Source organism: Apteryx rowi, unplaced genomic scaffold, assembly GCF_003343035.1.
Source record: "Apteryx rowi isolate R43461 unplaced genomic scaffold, aptRow1 scaffold_450, whole genome shotgun sequence".
Taxonomy (NCBI): Eukaryota; Metazoa; Chordata; class Aves; order Apterygiformes; family Apterygidae; genus Apteryx; species Apteryx rowi.
The window spans coordinates 169,717-189,595 of record NW_020450706.1 but is presented as its reverse complement, the minus strand read 5'-3'; the positions used below and the strand labels follow the sequence as shown (position 1 = coordinate 189,595).

General features: G+C 57.4%; 1 protein-coding gene across 1 annotated transcript in view; it reads right to left on the bottom strand.

Annotated features, from left to right (window-relative positions):
- SNED1 (sushi, nidogen and EGF like domains 1) overlaps positions 1-19,877 on the bottom strand; it is a 39,983-nt gene extending 20,106 nt beyond the window's left edge. Inside the window, exons 1-4 of the mRNA XM_026077383.1 lie at positions 19,671-19,877; positions 4,805-5,092; positions 2,656-2,796; positions 1,055-1,217 (exon numbers count right to left, since the gene is read on the bottom strand). Coding sequence (XP_025933168.1) covers positions 1,055-1,217; positions 2,656-2,796; positions 4,805-5,092; positions 19,671-19,877 — 799 coding nt within the window. The remainder of the gene's footprint in view (positions 1-1,054; positions 1,218-2,655; positions 2,797-4,804; positions 5,093-19,670) is intronic.
- Positions 19,878-19,879: the final 2 nt, after the last annotated feature.

Below are 19,879 nucleotides of genomic sequence, written 5' to 3'. Positions count from 1 at the left end.
ACGCTCCCCGATCCCCCGCCGAGGCCAGGCGGCCCCGCTGGAGCCCCGCGGGCTGCCGCGGTGGCACGGGACCCTGCGGCCGGCTGAAGGCACTGCCCTCCGCACTGCTCGCTGCCGGCGTCCCCGGGCAGGAGCCACCTCTGAGGTCTCTGGGCCTGCGGGACGGGCTAATCTACAGCTGGGGCGGACCAACCTCCCTGAGGGTGCTGGCCCCACRTGCTTTGCCCTGGCTGTGGGGCCCATGAAATGCCACACGTGCGCCCTAACCTCCTCCCCAGCACCCCTCCTTGCTCCTCAGGCATCGCTGCCCCTGCTTTTATCTTGAAGATTTCCCTTCCCTCCCCATTTGCTCTTCCAGCCCCTTTCTCACCCTGGGGTACCAGTACAGAGGTAGCCTTTGGGTGCAGCCCCTTGCCACGGCACGTGCGGGGCCAGCCTCCTCCCAGCCCCAGCTCTTCCTCAGACCCTGGGAAGAGGGCTGGCCATTCAGTCACTTCAGGCCCACCATGAAGACAGGCCCGATTCAGCCCGGTAGCAAGAAGGGAGAAGTTCTCCCCGCTTCTGTGGCTTGGCTGGGGTTGACCATGGCCCTGCCTCTTCCTCAGTTAGATCAGTGTTTCTCCTCCGGGCACAGCTCTGTACTGTCACTCTCCAGGGCTCCTTGTCACCAACCCGGCACCCCCAGAGAGCCACGCTCAGCCACAGCCTCCCAACGTGACTGACCACAGCACAAATGGCCGGGCCCCAAACAAGTTTGGCAATCCCAGGGCATAAAGCAGTAGGAAAACAGCTCCCACTGGTTGTGTCACGCCACTGATGCCCTGTGGGCTTCCTGCAGCCGTGCACAGGGCTGGCGGCTCCAAGGATGGTCTCCCCATCACTGCCTTCCCTCCCACCCCAAGCCCTTTGATGGAGTCTCCTCCATCCCATGGGTTGCTGCTCTCTCCCCTTGGGGAGGGAGATGGGGGTGGGGGTCGAGGCAGGGAAAGACAGGGCTGGAGAACAGTTTGGGGTTGGGTTGGGTGTTAAATAAACCTAACTGCTGTCCTCTTACTTGTATTGCTGCAGCCCCCCACTTGCACCTGGGCATCATCGATTCTGAACACCCAGCGCCCGGGGATACCCACATTTGTCGTCATCTCCACGTCAGCGATGTCATCAGTGCGGGATCCGGGGATGTTGAAGTAGCGCTTTCCATCACCAGCGTTAAAACCTGCCTGGGAGGACAAGGGCAGAGAGTAGAAAGACATCAGTACATAAAAAGGGAACTCAGGTGGGTGGAGGCGAGAGGGCTCTTCACTGCGGGAGCTCAGCTCCTCTGCCGGGAGCATCACGGCCCTGCTTGACGAGCTCGCCAACCTGTTCGTTTAGCACYGAGGCCACGGGATCCCCAGCGCAAGGCTTGTTCGGATGGGGTATCTGCAGGGACCACACGAGACTGTTACCACCCAGACTTCTTTGACCTTCTTCTGTCTCTGTGGGGAGACCCACCTGCCACGGCAGGACTGTTTAGTGCGTGATGGGGACACGTGTGGCCAGGTGACACTACAAGCTGACAGGGCTGGAGCACAGCCTGGGAGGGCTCCTTCGTGCAAGGTGCATCACGGATCAGCCTGACCAATTCATCTGGCCTGGGAATTTTGGTACCTAACTCCCTCCTAAGGCTCGATCCAACCTGGACGTCACCAGCGCCTTCCTGGGGAGAGCGGTACAAAGCACAGCACGGGGACATGATCCTTCCCTGCCACGAGGGGATCTGGTGCACCCACGAGCAGAGGGAGCACCACGCCAGCCTGCTCTAGCTGACCCTAATGGGAGCAGGGGGGTTGCACTAAACGATCCCCAGAGATCCTTTCCAACCTCAGCTACGGGGCGACCGTGTGATCAGCCTCATCCACGCACAGGGACAACAACTGGGCGTAAAAGCAAAGGCGCTTGGCCACCCCGGGCCCAGCTTGCAGCACGCTCCTGCAGACTCGGTAACAGAGTGACACTGGGCGAGGGTTTTTTTTTTTCCCCTTGAGGTTTCCGCTTCTCTTTGGCTGGTGTGAGGGTGGGGTGTTCCTGAAGTGCTGTCCACTTTCCAAGGTGTGCGGTTACTGTTCTGTTTACATCCATAAAATCCGCACTATTGAATTCTGGGATTCAAAACGTGTCCGTTTCCTTTACACCTGCAATTTCCTGCTTGCTGCAGACTTGCAGGCAGGGAGCCAAGGACACATCAACTGGTGGTAAATTCACACATCCGAAAGGGTACTGCTTTTTTTTTTTTCTTAAACACAACAACACAAAATGATGAAATAAAAATACAAGTGAAAGCTGTGCTGGCTGCAGCAGCTGCCGAGCTGCTCTTAAAGTCTGAGGTTAGGAAGGAAAAGGAACTAAGAGGCAGCAGCCAAGGAAAAGAACTGTGGTTTCATTATAACAAAGTGCCCTATATGGTCTCAGCTTTGGGAATGAGAGAACACAAGGATATTTAAGAACTAAAAAAAAAAAAAAAAGCGAGAGGAGGGAGAAACAGAGTCACCACCAAAAATCCCTTGGCTGCTTTGTGCTGCCAGTAACAAATAAAAAATGTAGTAAAAACATACAGCAGCAATGGGCTCGTAGGGCTCATGTGCTACCTGGGAGCGATGGACTGTATTCACTGCTTACCTGAGCTGCGATGCCGCCAAGCCCAGCAAAGTCCCCCCCACTGCTGGCGTGCATACCCGTGGTCCAGGTGATGGACTCATAGTTGAAGATGGTGAAGGAGAGCTTGCCATCTGTGATGAGGACTATCTGGAAAGTGTTTACCTGCAGGAAGAAGAGGAGAAAGCAGTGAGGGGATGGAAGGAGAGAAAGGAACATGATCAAGGAATGAGTGGTCCAAAAAAGGAGAGGACAGAAAATAAAATCATCGAGGAGGGAAATCTTGACTGGGAAGATGGTAACATTTGGCAGAGGGGTGTCTCTTTTAGCACTGATCCTCTTCTACTAGAACAGGTTGTTTGGTTTAATTACTTTTTCCTCAGGGACTGGGGAAGGAGGAGAGAAAGAGATTTCAGCAGAATTTTCCATCGGGAATCCAACACAAGAGGCTTCAGGCTGGCTTGACATTAGTGTCCACAGGCACGGTAGGAGTGACAACGCTAGGCCCTTCCTGCCTGCGTTCTGGTGTCCCAGCTCTCCTGCCAGCTGCCTGGGCAGGAGCAGCAAAACGGCTCACTTCTGTTGCGGTGTCAAAAAGCAGCATTTCCATGTTTTTGTGCCAACTTCCTCAGTTTGCAGAAAACTGTGAGCTGGGGACTTTTCATCTGGATTCAGGACTAAGAGACCCCAATGTCCAGGCAGCAGCAAATCCTTTTGGAGAGAAATTCCAGTTTCTAGTGGCATTACTGAAGGAACAGCTTGAGTGGCAGCAATCACATATAAAGGCAGATCAGCCAGCATGGGGCTACTTCGGTCTGAAAGGGGACTGAAAAGTGGTGTATGGCTGCAACGCCTTTCTCAGATCTCTAGAAGAAAGGCAGAGGTCTCATTAGGTTCTCCAGGGTGAATATGAAATCTTTTATTTAAATACATACATTTGTCTTTGGATCCCTAGAGCTTAGAAATAAGTCCTAGATAATGTTGGCCGAGTCTCTTTAGCTGATTCCCAGGAAGGATTACTGCAAGCGCTCAGCCCTACGGGGTAGCCTCATCCAGGAGAGATGCRTTACAGTGAAGGGGAACAGAAAGCACAAGAATTCAGGGAGAAATTTTCAGACCAACTTTCGTAAGCTGTCCAACATTCGGACTCCATGCACATGACCTCAGCATGGTCAAAGGTGGGCAAATGCAATCCAGCTGCCTGAGAAGGGGGACACCAGTGATTCCCAGCCTCAAAAGGGCACAGGGGTGGGAGTTACTTTTGCAAAGCTGGTGCTACAGGTGCTGTTCTGTTGCAGCAAGGAACCAAACAGGGTTGAGGTGACGACCACTGCATCACCAGAATGGCCAAGAGTAGAAACCAGGTTCATTGCCCCTAACCCCCAACTAGTCACTGGGAAAATGCAGGCAGTTCTACAATTCGGTTCCTCTCACCCGAACATCTAGGAGATGAGACGAAAAGGGGAGCATTCCCTTTTGCTCAGCTAGGACCTAACTGAGCTGTAGATGTCCACATGGCAAATGGTTGATATAAAGGGGTGTCCAGTGTGGGAAGAGGCAGAGGCCATCAAGGATGTTTTGCAGTTCCTTTGGACCCCAATCTGGGTCTGGCCACATGCAAACTCACCCTGAGAAAGAGCGAGCAAGGGCACTTGTGCCTGGGAGACCGGGCACTCACCCCGTACCTTTGCAGCGAGCAGCGGCAGGCGAATGTCAGCCAGTGGAATACACCGAGCAGTCTGGTGGCAGCTACATGCAACCACCCAGCTGGGGAGAGTGGAGAAGTGCCACAAAGCTTTCTTTGCAATGGGCTGAGCCTTCAGGTTGCTCAACCTGAGTGGAGTCTTTGGATTCAGTTTAGTCCCACTCATGATTATGAAGGTATGGGACAGGAGCAATTCGATGTTATATGAGCAAAGCTGTTGTAGAAGAAAGGTGCCAAAGCTATGGTTCCACCAGAAACTCCTTTAAAAAAAAAAATCCCTAAATAGCTGCCCCTAATTTGTAAGGGCTTGCACACAGAGAGGAGGATGTCTCCAGCTTCTTCTCTCCTGGCTCACCCAGGGCCAGCGACAGAGCATCAGCCTCTGGCACTTCAGGACCGTCCAGGATTTTGTGGTGTACCTGCTTCCCATCACCCGCCGGTGCCCACGCTAATGCCCCAACCACTCACTGGAGAGAACGAACTTCCCCCGAAGAAGGTCACTCGGTACCAGGTAGCAATGAAAACCCACTGTGCGGAGAAGTCGGGGAACTCGGGGAAATACTGTGCAATGTCTTTGGTCGCTCGCTCCAAGATGGCCTGGTCTTTGCTCTCCCGGTAATACACATCGCCTGCCCGCCGATTATCCACATCCGCCCAGAAGGCTGCTACCACGCGCCGGTCCTTGGAAATCGGGAACGCGACCGGCGTGAACTGGGAAACCTCTTTCAGGAAAGAGATGATCCCGTTGTTGTTAACCTGTGAGGGGGGGGAAAAAAAAAGAGGCGAGCATGACAGCAACGAAGAGTCAGGAAGGACGGTCCGGTGGCGAAAGAGTCACCGCGTAACAGGGGACCCTCGCTCGGAGCTCTGCTCTGCCGCGCGCTTTCCGTGGGATCTCTGAGGAGCAGAGCGGGCCTGGGCTCGAGCCGGCACCGTTCCCGCACGTGGCGTCGCCTCCAGGCCGCCGGGATCCGCTCTCTGTGGCTTGCCCCAGGGCATGGGGCAGCCAGGACAGAGCAGGGCTCCCAGCCCAAATCCCCCGTGAAAGGGCAGGGGCACCCAAAAGCAACGGCGGGGCTGTCACCGGCTGTGCTGAGGGCGCGTGCCGCACGTTCGGAGGGCACGGCGAGGCGCTGGAGGCTGCCTGAATCCCCGGAGCAGACACCGAGGACAACGCAAGCCAGTCCCGAGCAGCACAAACACTTCTTTGGGGACATTCTCAGGCTTTGACGCGCCAGCACTGCCCTCCCTCTGCAGTCAGGGGCCGAGGGACTGAATTCTTATTTTAGAGGCACTTTTTACCTTTTTATTCCGCCCCCCCCTTCCACAAATATTTGAGCGCTTCCCCTTCCTGCCCTTTGAAGCGCAGACGTGCCCCTCGCTTCAGCGCCGACGGCCCGTACGGGAAAAGCGGCCTCCCCCGCCTCCTGCCTTCGCTCGCTCGCTCGCTCGCCGGGAAGGCGGCGCGGGCCGGCGAGCCTGGGGGTCCGCGGAGGCAGCCTGAACAAGCCGGGCCCTGTTCTCCTGCCGGAGACGGGCCAGAGGAAGCAGGAACAGCTGAGAAAACTGGGGCAGCCGCGGCGGTTTAAGCAAACGGCGCCCAGGCCGTTCGGGCTGCCCCTGCCAGGCGCTTCCTCTTCCTCTCCTTCGGGGACACAGGTCCCCTTGCCTTCCCCGAGCGAAGGGACAAAAGCAACGCCAAGCTCTCAGGCGCAACCTCAGGGCTCCCTGCCAGGCCTCAAAGCCCTGAGCAGCGGCGAGAGAGATGCAAGTGTCTGAGCGACCCTTCCTAGGAAACCACAGGCAGAAGAACCTGCTATAAACCCAGCTGGTGAAGCCAGTCCGCCCTGGGGCTGAGGGGCAGGGACGGGGCAGCGGTTCTTTTCCTAGTGCTCCAAGCTAGCTAACGAGCGGCTAAGCTAATCAGCTCATTTTCCCCAGGTGACCAGGTACCACCATCCCATCAAAAGCCTCCTAGGTGCTGGCTTGGCCTCTGCAGGCAGCACCTCTGTAGACCACTCTTGTTGAAATTGGGGATGCCAGACACATGGGGATGAGCAACCACCCTCGCAGGCTTGCAAACAAGGTGCTCTGCAGTCCTCAGGCCCCAACCAGGCTCCGAGCTGGTGCAAAGCCGTTCTCCAGCACTAATTAGCTGTGCCAATTAAAATCACAGGATTTGTGACCCTTTGGGGAAGCTGCCCTGTGCTGCAGACTGCTGAGATGTCTCAGCCTTCCAGAGCAGTGAGTGGCAGAGCAGGCTGGAAACAGCCAGCGAGATCCTGGGTGCAAGCTCGAATGTGCTACCGGGCAGTTGCTGCAGAAAAGGCAGCACGGGAGAGCCAGCCCCAGCTAGGGTGAAAGCTGCCACCAGCCCTGCGAATGAAGCCCCCTCTTACTTAGCTAATTCCTTCCCTGCCATGTGCTTTACAAAGATCATCTCACATCTCAGGAATGAGGTGAAACCACGAATGCTCTGAACTCTGGCCCAAATCAAAATCCACAGTGAAAATATTCCAGGGGAAATAGGCCTGAACGCTGTTTGTAGATGGAATTYGAGCTGAAATGCAGGTGTTACATTTTTGGGGTTTTGTTTTGCCTTTTTGAGCAAACTTTGGATTCAAGCAATTTTCTGTGTGCGAGAGGCTGGTCATGGCCCAGGAATTCAGGCCCAGCCCATGAATCACAGGAACATTGTGCAGGAAGCACCAGGCTCCGGCGAGGAGCGGGCTGGGGACAGCTCCTCCACGGGCATAAATCAACACAGGGGCATTGATTAAGATGAGTTGCTTCAGCTCAAGGCCCAAAGGCTTTCCAAGGCGGGACCTCAGCCCTGACCCTTTTTTAGCCCGGCGGAGGCTGCATGAACGTCAGCTCTGGGTGAGAAGGAAGGGAGCTCTCGTGTCTAGCAGCAGCCTCTTCCAACCCGTGGCATCCGCTGCAAAAGCAACAACAGCGCTCCTGATTTATGGCTGCGGGTCACAGGGGACACATGCCGCAGCTGGGGAGAAAGTACCAAATCCGCGCCTTTAGGCCAAAAGCAGATCTTCAAGGCTTCAGAGAGTTCATTAAAATAAGTAAATAAATAAAAGGACACTTAACAGAGTTTCGCCTGCTCTGCAATGGCATGAAAACATCCAGACACGGGACATCCTATGCAGGCAACACCCTGGGGGTAGGGGAAAGCGGATGGAGAGGTTCCCAAAGGGAGCTGAGATCACCCTGGGCTTTTAACACATTCGCCTGGAGACAAGATGCAGCTGGAGGAAGTAGCCTCTGCCTTCAGCGCATGTGGTCGGAGTGCTATTTTCAGGGTTTGGGATGCAGCAAGAGAGGAAAGGCAGGAAAAAACCTCTCTTGACATGGGGAAATTCTYGTGAAAAAGCAGAGGCAGCAAGGGGAAAGGGCTCAAAGGGAGATGCTCTGGCCCCCACTTGGCTCGGGAGGACATCCTACAAGCTCTTTGCCACACACCAARCGCTGCAGGGCTTTCACCCTCCTTGCGCTGCCTGGTCGCTGCTGYATACGGGCACGTCCTCTTTGCTCCCCCTGCCCGCAGGGCTCTCCGCGACCAGCAGCAAGGCGTGCAGGAGCACACAGCACCCCAGCACGTGCCACCGCGCTACGTCTAACCTGAGCTATGAGGGAGTTTCCTCCYGGCCCCGAGAACAGCTGAGGGCCCAGAGTGTGCGCGGGAGTGATTTAACCAGCCTGTGAGGGGCTGCCTCTTTGCTAGYGGGTCCCGCTGTGCTTCCTGGCTTTGGTTGCACAGATGCGCTACATGGAGGGCTGCTGGGGCAGGTGGCCTCTCTGCGGGGACACGGCACGGCCACGCGGCCTCCAGCATGGAAATCTGAGTGGGTCACGGACCCTGCTGCGTTTACAACTGCTGGGGCCGTGCACCGGGCTAGTGGGGTAGGAAATGGGTGCCTGGCGGGAGGAACGGGCTCTCCCGTGGCCTGCGGAAGGGTGGGGAGGAGCTCTCGAGCAAAGACCCAAGTCCCTGCCCAGGAAAGCTCATGGCCCACACAGCAAACACAGACTTGGGCACACACAGAGAAAGGAGGCAGCATCACGTTTAGATGCTACAAAAGGAGCTGGGAACACGCGTCACATCAGGAACCATGCTAAACTCGCTGCGACTGCACTCCTGATCCCCTTAGTCCCACCCGGAGCGGCCTGGAGAGGATCCACGCGCGCAGTCCCCGAGAAGGGTTTCCAGCCCCGGGAAGCTTTGACACAGTTAATTTGCGCTGGCTCGGCTCTCCGGGCTGCTAATAAAGGTCCCCAGCGAGAGGGCTGCCGTCAGCAGAGCGTGCCACGGAGCCACCGGACAGCGGGCGCGCGAGGCGGGCCCTCCGTGCAAGCACGGGGCAGTTGTTGCCATGACCAAGGGGAATACGGTTCCCGTTTCACAAACCCTTCGTAACCGTTTCGTGTCCGCAGAGGAACGTTCTACCCATTATTAAAGCAAGATGGGAAAGAGCCGAAGCCAAGGTTTCTTCTTTTAAAGAAGGAGGGGTAGGGGTTTAGAGGCAACCCTCAAGGGTCAAGGTTTCCAGGTGAGTCCTCGGCACTCGAGATTCACGCACCGGTCATGCGGAGGGAAGGCACCCGGCTCCCCTGGGCTCCTCTGAGATATCGGCGTGCGAAGCCACCCTCCCAGGGCGCTGGCTTCCCAGGGCACCGCTTCGCCAGCCGTGCTTGCTGGCTCCTCGCAGAGCAGCAGGCCTGCCGTGCAGATGCCTGTGCCGGGGGTGGGGGGCAAGCTGCCTCTGCAAAGCCGGGCATCCGTCCGCACGCTCCGCCGGGGGGTCCCATGGGTGCAAAGGTGCAGCCACCTCGCGCCCTCTGACTGCAAGGCTCACCCCTTTGCCGCAGCCCCTCCGCCAGCTCTGGTCCTGGAGGCTCATGGCAAGCAGGGCTATTTTACGCGTGCTTGAGGTCCCTGTCCTGTACCTGGGGCGCTCCCCCAACACTGTCACCTCTCCCTGTGACAAGCACATGGCTTAGGGCATGTTCTGAGGCCAGGGCCAGCGCCTGACCTCAGGTTAGCTCTGCACCGGCCCCGTGCCAGGGCGCTGAGAGCCCTGCAGCAAAACACACAGTGCTGCCTGTGCAGGTAAGAGTCCCTCTGCCCGTCACCCACCCCCTCACTCTCAGGGGACCCCACAGCTCAGCTGCAGGGTGATGAGCTCCGAGACCTAGGTATAGCCTTGGTTCCGCTATGGACTTGTTAGGAGACAGTTGGCATGTCACTTGGCTTCTTCAAGCCTCTCTTTCCTCCCCCAATCTCTTCTCTCTCAACTTGGCCTTCCTCTTGCTGCGGATTCGTACAGTACCTTGCAGCACAGCCATCTAATCTTTCTCTAAAAGTCAAAATCCCAACAAACAAGCCTCAAACAAACCCAAGAAGTCCAAGATCAAATAAATGCCCCGCAAATTAGCTGGGCCCTTGTGTCTTGGTCTTCTCGTGTTTTCTGTGGCCCAGCCTCCCTGCGCAAAGTCAGCATGGCATCACAGCATGAGCACTGCAAACAAGCAGACCTCTTCCACCTGACTGCAGAGCTGGTATTTTTTCCTTGGGAAAATCACCAGGCTACAGACAAGTGAGGTTCAAACAAACTCCTGCACTTAGCCCAGATGATGTGTCGGAGTGTCTTGGCTTGTCCTGTAGTGAGACTGTTCATGAGGCTCATCTCAAACAGATGCCACTGAGCTGATGCTCAGCCCTATGCTTCTAAGCAGAAGGGCTGTGTGGGACAGACCCTCGCTGCCAGTGCCACATGCAAAGGTATTTGCTAGTCAGCTCAGCATTGCCTGTGGGCCATGCAAAGATACTGTGTGTAACCGAGTGCATTGAGTCCAGACCCAGCAGGTGAAGCAGTCCTTGGAAACTGGTGGAGAAGCACTGATAGAACAGCAGCCCCACCTGGTATTTCAACACTTCCTAGACCAGATGCCTCCTGACAGAGTGAATAAGGAATAGATAGATGTCCTCGAGGAGAAAAGGCATTTCCACATCTCCAGCTGGGGACAGAACAAGCAGCTTCTGGCACCCCTGTAAACTCCTGCTTACCATGGGCACTCATGGCAAACACATGAAGACCCAAGGTGGGGTTACAAAGCCATACATAGATGTAGAGGCCTCAGCAAAGGGAGTTTTAGCCTGGCTTCCTAAGTAGACCTTGGGAGACCAAACTCTCTGTTGTTGGTCTGTCCCATAAGTCAGTTTTGAATTGCTGGTCAACTTTGGCCAAATCTGGGAGAGGGGAAGAGATTGCCAAGACACTGAAACACACATCAAACTGCCCTTGAATAGCCCTTGAACACTGGGCACACAGAGAGTAAGTGCAACCCTTACTAGATACCAAAAAGAGTCCACATCTGCACACTTTCCCCTCTTCCCCCATCTCAACAGAAGAAAATCGGGTTTCTGTGGTTCTGCTGCCCACAGAACAACTCGTATGCTAGCGAGTTCACCTTCATCTCCTCCATCCCCAAAGGACACATGCCCAGGGGCACGAATGCGCTGGGTGGGAGCCTGGTTGGGCCCCCCTGGGCAGAGAGGGGCCTAGGCCCATGGAACACGGCACCCCACAACGTCCAGCACAACCAGGGCTGGGCAGGGCTGGCACATGCCTGAGATAGCAGGTCTCCTCTGGGCAGAGTGTGTTTTAGCCCATGAAAATGGGTAACATACGAAAGAAAGTGAATACCCCTTGTGATGTTGGCTTTTCCACCATATTTTCAAGAGGGCAAGACTTCACCCCATCCCAAAGCAGGAGCTGGAGTGAAACCTTCAGGCTCCCAAACTGGATGTTTTCCTCCAGTTCTTTATTGCCCTCAAACCCTGGATTCACTGCCCATCCCCCATGGGGAGCCAGACCCTGCCGTTCCTGTGCAGGCTTGGCACCTGGCGAAGAGATGGCCCACCAACATGGTCCCAGGTCACCCAGGGGCTGCAGAAGGCTGAGCCTGGGCTGCAGACCGAGATCACCGCCAGGTTGCCCTCAAGCACGTCACCTCGCGAACCCTGCTGCATGAAGCCTGGGACGAAGGGAAGAGAGCAAGAGAGGCCCTTGAAAACCTCAGGTGGCTGCTTCTACTGCAGCAGCCACACTGCGGTATCGCTCCGCGCTTCCCCCGCTGCCCGCGCCCCTGCCTCCTCCTCGTGCTCTGCGAGCTCAGCACCCAGCTCCCTCCGCAGCAGTGTCTGCGTGCGGTGCCAGTTCCTGCGCCTGCCGAGTTCAGACTCATCCCTGCCAGGCCAAGGAACGGCTGAGGGCCTGGTGGGTCGCGTGGAGAGCCACCTGAGAAACGGGAGGGAGGCAAACAGGATGCAACAAGCTCCCTGTGCACTGTGCCCCCCTTCCTCCCCGGGCCCCTTCTCTCAGCACACCTGGCCCGTTGTGCAACGCTGTGCGTGGGCAAAAATTCCTTCCTCAGCCGAGCTGCTGCGGTCGGCTTTGTGCCCCGTGGCAATTGCTCTGCTAATCCCAACGGGAGCAGGCTTAACCCCATGATGCTTCCAGAGCAGCACAACACAACCCCGGCCGGGATCGGAGCCTGAACCGCCGGCAAAGCTGGCTCCACTGCAGCTGCCGGCCGCTCTCGCCGCCTGGCTGCTGCAGACCCAAGCAGGGTGGCAGGGGGAAGAGAGACGCAGGGCCTGAGACGTTAGGGGACAAAAGCAGCTGGATGTTTGGCTGCTTGAACACGGGCATCCGATAAGGGGGCAGAGCGCCCCAAAGGCGTGCGATGTGGGAAAGGCATGCTCCCCTCCGGGGTTTGCGAGGAGGGCTGGGAAAGGAGAGGCTCAGCTCCCCATCACGCTGTCCCCACAGGCACAGCAGTTCCCACCCTGGGCAGCTGGCAGCTCCATACCTACACAAGCACCGAGCTGGCACAGACAAGGTCCTTCCTCCTCACAGTGGCACTTCCTACTTTCCACAGTGGTCAGCTTCCTACTTTCTGAGTTGTATTAAAAACTAGAACCAGAAGCCCCTGGCAGGGACCAAAACAGAGGCGCTAACTTGAATGAAGGGAAGGGCTGGAGACTTTCCAGGCGGACATGGAGCCCCAGAGCCCCTTTGTCTCTCCCAGTCAAGATCACCCCATCCACCTTCCAGCCTCTGAGAGCACCCGATTCCCTCATTTCCTTGCATGAAACAGGCTGGAAACCTTGCTTCCTGGACACCTGAGTAAAGTCAGGGCTATTTGCAGTTCCTGAGAGCAGCTAAGGGCTGAGGGCTCAGCTCTAGAAGTGGCCATGAGCCCAAAGACTATCCTGGCCACCTGGAGCGCATGACCCAACCGTGAGAAACCTTTGGGGTCCCATCCACACCTCTCGCCCGCCTCGCTGAGCACTGCGAACCTCACCTTTTTGGCCAGAGCCCCGCTGGGATGTTGCTACACGCAAAGGCCCACGAAGCATTTTCGTGCCCTGACACAACTGCAGGGGCTGAGCGGCTGCCAGAGGCTCCTAATCTCTGCGAGCACACAGCCCCCATTGTGTCTGCCGGGTTCGAGTTCTCGTTAAATCGACAGGCTCGCAAAGGGGAGAGGAACCTCCTCCTCCTCCGGCACCCCTCCCGTCCTCCCTCGCTCTCCTGCCTTAACGCGTCCTAGAGGCGTCAAGACACGGCTCGGCGCTCCCGGAGGCAAGCTCCAGGTCGAGGTTGGCCCCGGGGAGCGCCCCGCAAGCCATCCGAGTAAGAGCCCTCCGGGCATCCACCTGCTGACTCCTGGCATACCACTTCAGACGCCCTAATCCCGCGGATTAATCCAATTATCCCCCAGGCAGGGCAATACCAACAGGGACTCGGAGTCCCCCAGGGCTGGAGTCGAACAGGGCAGGAATTTGCAACCTTTCGCAGAGCCCCGCGAACAACCCCGGCCGCTCAGACAATGCAGCTTTGCCTGTTGTCCGGGGCTCAAAGTCAACACAGCCTAAAACACGAAGGGGACCACGGCATTTCCCAGGGCTCCTCCTCCACCCCTCACCCTCCAGTCTGCCCTGAGGGATTTATCTGTCTCCCTTCCCAAAAGGGAGAAGAAAAATATTGTGATAAGCAAGGGCACACAGCGGGAGGGTAGAGGCAGGGCCCCTTCTGAGCAGCACTGCCCCCACCAGCCACAGGCTCAGGTCCTCTCCTGCTTTCCCCAGCCTGTGCTGGGACAGGGACCATCAGCACGCCCGCGACAGCCGAGACTCCTTTCAGTGCCGTGGAAGCACTTCTGTGCCCCGTGTGGATGTCCACAAAGGTCTTTTGCCAGCAGCTATATGGAGAAACGCRCTGCACGCACAAGCCTTGAGGCGCCGAGCTTGCTGGGCGTAACGAGGGGCAGGGGCCAAATGCCAGGGGCATCCCGTCCCACGTGCTATCAGCACAGCAAGTCACGACCCTCCAGTGGCAGATCAAACCTCCTTCACTTTGCTTCTTTACCGACTTTGCAGGCTCCAGTCCTACAAAGGACACAAAAACGTGCTTGGCTGCAGTGCCTGGAGCTGCCAGGACCGGCTCACCTCGAGGTGAGGTATGTGCTAGCAGGGTTGGGGCCCGAGACATTAGCAGCAATGACGGACACAGTTTCTGTTGGAAGGGGCTTTTCCAAATGGGCAGCGTCTTTCAAACTCTCACCATGTTTGGCTTGAGCTTTCTGCCTTTGCTGCCGAAAGGCAGCTGCTTCTAGGCACGGCTGCATCCCCGTGTGCTTTGGGCTGCAACGAAAGGCCTTGAAAATACTCCGCAGGCGAAAATCAGGCTTAGGACTGACCCCCGCCTTCACTACACTGTGTAACACTTCCAGCAAGAGGCCGTTCAAAGAGAGCGGACCCAACAGAGAAATGGGGAAAACCCTAAGGAAGAATAAATCCTGCTCCCTGGGCAGCCCTAGGCTAAAAGAGTTTGTGCTGTGAAGGACACGAGGCCAGGCCACCAAGCGGTGTAGGGAAAGTTTCTCCCGGGGAAAGGCAGGCTGAGGTTAAAAAAAAAAAGAGAGAAAGAGAGTCAGGACAAGCAGAGGAAGAGAAAAAGATGCCTAGCACCTCTGGGAAGTCCTTGAAGAGAAGGATGCTAGCACAGGGACGTGCCTTGGGACAGCAACGGGGTACAACATCTGGCTAAGGAGAGCTCCTGCTCTCTTAGGACAGGGATGACAGCACGAGCCTCAAGCGTGAAGCTGTCCTGGCCGTGAAAGCCGGAGGAGCCAGCTTCCCCAGCACGCCGTGCTGGAGGATGCTCAAGGCACGCCGGCGCCGACGGCAGCCCAGCACCGCGCTGGTACCGCCTGGCAGGTAGAGGCGTACACCTTCCAGGCCAACACGCCGCATCCCCAGCGAGCCCTCCGACACCGATGCCCCCGTCTCCGGAGAGCGGGGCCATGCCCAGTGCTGGCACGTCCCCAGGCAGCTCCTCTCTGCCTGCAGCGGGGGACTGGGTCTCCAGGAGGAGTGCGTTGTTTTCCCCCCGGCTACGCTTCCTAGGAGTGCTGGGGACGGGGGCAGCCTGGAGGAATTCCTGAGAGCCGATAAGCCAGGCGCTGCAGCGAGCGAGGAGGAAGCCTCCCACCTCCCCCACCCGGGCCGGTTCACAGTAGGGAATTGGGAGAGGGCCTCTGAAAACAGATGTAGCCTGTCCGCTCTGCTCGGGAACCGAGCGAGCCTCCCAGCCCCGCCGGCTGCTCCCAGCTCCTCAGGCACCTCGTCCCCCCGAGCCCAGCAGCCTGCACAATCTCCCTCTCACTTTGACACAGCAGAGCCCAGAACCGCACGGTCAGCTTAACTCCCTCCCCGAGGTGYGGCTCCAAAGCGGAGACCATTAGGTTGTCCAGTCCGACCTCCCAGGCAAACACAGAGATCTCCTCCTGCCAGCTGCAGTCTCAGGGGAAAAACCCACCAGCTCCTCCATGATCCTGTCACTGGGAAGAAGAGACATCTTCAGGGTAGACCCCAAAGGAGGGCACAAGCCCCATCTAGGCCCATGGAAACGTGTGGCTGGACCACAGCCAAGAGCTCCTGCCAGAAAAAAAGGCAAGTTTTCCTGTTGAAGAAAACAGGCTTTACGACCAGGCACCACTTCTGCCCCCACTAAAGCCTGAGCTACCGCATCCTTCAGGAACACCATTCTGCTCTCGGAACAAGGGAGTTCCCCAAATTCTGGCTACCCTCACTGACTCAAGGACCCTCCTGACCACCATCGTTGGCTTTCGGAGCGCTAGAGGCCAAAGGCAGCTCCCTAGCACACTGCCCGTTCAACTCATGGCAAATGCTTAGTGGCAGGCAACGGGTACGTGCAGCAGTTGCTCATTTGCTAGGTCCTGCTGGCTTCAGCAGGGCCAGGGCTTTGCGACTTGACTTGGGTGGGAGTTATCAGAGCCTGGCTCAGAGGCATCACAATCACTGAAATATCCTGGCTCGCAGGAGGAGGACTGGTTTAAACATGGTGTTTTTGGTGTCAGCAGGAAACAAGGTTCTTTGGATGCTGGCCAGCAAGGTGGGAGGGACGAGGACATGCCTCCATGATCAGACTTTGCATTTGCGGGGTTCCTTCTGCTGGAGGCTGCTGAAAGATTTTCTAACCTGAACAAAGCCTATCCTGGTCAAGAAGCAGGCTAGAGGACTCCCAAGTCCTGTGGCAAGACTGCTGCAGGCTGAGCATGAAACTTTATCTTTTAACTTTGAGTCACACCCTTCCTCCTTACAACCACTTCCCAGACTCCCAGCCCAAGACACACAACAGAGAATACCTTTCCCTTGGCAATATTTAAGCACGTGCTTAAGTTCCTCTGAAGGCAACTGCAGTCACCAAGCCAGGGACCCACGCAGCTCCTGAGAACTCACCCAGACGCAGCAACAGAGCCCACCTTGTGCCGAGCCGATCGGGGATATGCTGGCATGTCCGCTCAGAGGCGCTGTGCCTGCACCCTGGGGAACAGCAGCAGTGCTGGCCGCACGCAGCCGTATTCCTGTGGGGTTGGTGTCACGCAGGGAGAGCACTGGGGGAGATGCCAGCAACCATGTGGTGATGCACGCTCAGTGGTGGAAACAGCATGGAAAGCAGAAGGCTCTATTTTAATATCCTCAAAGGAAACGCGAGTTTTAGGAACTCGGGAGATGCCAATGTATCCTCCCAGTTCAATTAATGACTCTCACATGTAGATTAGCAGGCACGCTCCACATCTGTCGCTCAGTTCTCAGTCCAGCAGCCTCACAACATCTGCTCCAGCACTGGTATTTCCACAGTCTTAGAGAGTCCCTAAGCTTTCAAACAACACTGAGCTCAGGCAGAGGCTCTCACCGGCTGCAGCAGCACAGTGCATTTCCAGGGAGGGCTCTCCTTCCACAAAGGCCATCCTGGGCTCCCGACAGCTCACTCTGAGTCGAGGCAATCTTTGGGAAGTTTGTGAGAGCACCCCAGGACTCCAGGCAAGAACTGAACTCACAGACATGCTTCCGAGTTAAAGATCTGCCTCTCTGAAAGAGGAACCTCAGCACGCAAGGTGAGCTGTTGGCCTTCGCATCAAGTCTGTATAGAAACCTCCCTCCTGTGAGCCTCAGAGGTTAGAAGGCCAAGAAGGAAATGTTTTATCTAATCCCAAGCATACACAGCTCCAGGCTCCCACCAGGGAGCCCTGATTTGTTAACCTTTCCGCCACAGCAGATTAACATCCAGCCTCAAAGTCTGCAAGTGATGGAGAGTCTACCTCAGGGACAGCAGAGTTCTCGGGGTTAGTCACCCTGCCGATGAAACACTCCCCTGCTGATGAGGGGGCTGATCTCTGGCTGGCTGGTTTCACGAAGAGAGCCATGCACTGCCGCAAGGCAGGACAGCAGCTCCCCTCACATAAGGGGAAGAGGACATTGCTTCTGCTTGGACCAGGTAGGCAGATGCAAATGAGCGCAGGGGATGTGAGGAACCAGGCCTGACTAGAGCTTCCAGACCCTATTTCTCTATTTGCACTTTTGCTTTCCCCTCTGCTTGGCTTGGAGTCTGGGAAGAAACGGGAGAAGCCTCTCCCCCTCTGGCAGCCCGCTCCCCTGCGTTGCGCAGGGAGGGGGAGGCGGCAGCCCGGCAGTCCCTCCAGGTGTGGGGCAGCCCACGGGAGGGGAAGGAGAAGAAAGGAAGACAAACGAGCTGCGCTTGCATGGAAGGGAACAGAAGGCATCTGAGTCACCAGCCAAGCTCCGAGTATTCCCAGGCATCGCATTACAACAAAACCCAAAGGGCCGTTCTGTTTATCCTGCATCTCACCCAAAGCCCTACTGTGTCCACCCCTCAGCGGTGCGCTCCAGCCAGAATCTGCAGCATGTGTGCTCTGAGCTCACACACATGAATCATCCACCAGCCCCGCAACGCACACTCCTCCGGTCACGCTGGGCTCTCTCCACTACCCAGCGGCCAAGCCAACACTCAAGCTCTGCTGGCGGGGAGGACAGGCAATTCCTGAGGTTAACTCCACGGCGCGCCACTCCAGGAACTGAGCCCTGAGGTCTGCTTCACCAGTCGACTGGTGTTGGGAGGCTCAGGTATTTTTGGCTCTGATGCCAGCTCCCAGATATGACTAACTCCACTGCTCAGCCCGGAGATCTCCTCGGCATGTGTCAGCATTTTGTCCAGTATCCAAAGCACAGTGGAGCCAGGATCCTTGTCAGGTCTACCTGACCCAGCCTCTGCCAAGCCAGAGGTCTCAAGCCATTCAGCTGATAAAGGGGTAGGTTCTTCCTGAGCCTGGCTCCCTGGCCTAAGAGGACCCTGCAGGTCTCCTACTTGGGATTTCCCTCCACACCAAACACACTCTCATTCTCAGCATCCTGTTAGTACTTTGATGCTCCAAATTAAATTGTGGCCATCCAGCTGACCGCCAATTAAATCCAGATGCATTTGGAACAATTCAGGCTGGATATTAAGAAAAGGAAAAGAGAAAGATTTGAGAAAAACGAAGAGGGAGGAGGAGACACAGGCTGCCCAGCTTACAGGCCTGTCACATCTGGGCAGGGAGTTGGGGCTTCAGCTCCTAGCCCCACTACAAAGGCTTCTCGGATGGGCTGCCACTCAAAGCAAGCCCAGAGCAGAGCACTCTGCCTGCCCCACTGGTGCAAGCAGAGGGGGTCAGGCCCCACAGAGGCAGAGGGGGGCCTGGCATAGGAGGAGAGAGGTGTTGCCACCCATTCTGTTAGCACCCAAACCACCTGCCTCAGTGAGGGAAGGTTTTCCCTTGGCCGCCTCTACCTGTCAGTTGGCTCATCTCAATATTGTTCCTTGCCGATGTCTACCCCTCATTGCAGTGGCAGCACTTGCCTTCAGCAGCCATCAGCTACCTCTTCTTTGCCCACTGAACAGTCCCCACACAGCTTGCAGGAACTGCTCCCATCTCTTCTCCTTCCCCTTCCCTCCTACCCTACACAGGAAATCCGTGGGGCTCTATCATCCCTCCACACTTCTCTGGTCTTTCCTCTGCAAATCTGCAGGTTTAGCAGCGCCAAAGGCTGGGCTCTCAGGTGACTTAGTGTTCCACAGCCAAGAAACTCTAGAAGTTGCCCCCCAATCCTCCTCTCCTCCTCCAGGGGCACCTTTGCTACTCCTCACCTTGGGATCTCCAGGTTTGCCCTTGCCCATTGCAGCCTGACAGCTTCCCAGCCGATTCCCACCTTCATCCACCCACGTTTCAACCCACCTGCCCTTCCCTGCTTCTGCCTGATCTAGCTGAAAGAATCCCAGCAGATGGATGTGAAGGGCTCTCCGCGCTCCCAACAGAGTCCTGCCGAGGTCTGCAAGGCTCCAAGCTGCCCCAAGAGCACGGAGCTTCTCTTGGGAGAGGTTTCAGACCACGTCAAGGCTACATGCAGCAGAAGTACGATGCCTGCGAGGCTGCTCCACAGCCACCGCCTGGCATGCAGCAGGCACACCGGCAATCGGGAAGCTTCCCGTCCCAGTTAGCGGGGAGTCACTGATCCACGGGTGGGGGTGGCTCTGCCGGGCGGGAAGGGCTCTTTCGGCCCCGCTGCACGAGGGGGGACAGGCTCACGCTCCCCGCGCCCCAGCCGAGACCCCTTCGCGCGACTCTGCAGGCGGACGCTCCGCTCCGCTCCCAAACGCTCGCCCGCGACCCGGCCACGCAGGACGCCCTCGCGAGGGAGGCGGCTTCTGGGGGGGGGGGGAGCCCAGCGGTTGCCGGGGTTCCTCTTCCCCGCAGCTCCTAGCAGCGAGAGCCGGCGGTCGCCGCCGCGGGGAAGAGAAGCCCTCGACGCGAGCCCTGCGCGCCGCGCCTGAGCCCGCCCCGGCGCCACCTCAGCGGCCGCAGCCCCGTCGCCACCGCGGCCGGTACTCACGTAGAGCCCCGTGTGCCCGGCGCCGAAGAAGGGGAAGCGCACGGAGATGGGCTGCAGCTCGGAGCCGCCGTCGTCCTGCTTCAGCGTGGCGGCGTCGCCCTGCTCGGGCCCGAAGGGGTAGAAGTCCGCCAGCGGCACGACGCCGCCCACCCACAGCCAGTCGCCCAGGGCCACCAGCAGAGCCCAGCAGCCCGCCAGGCCCCGCATGG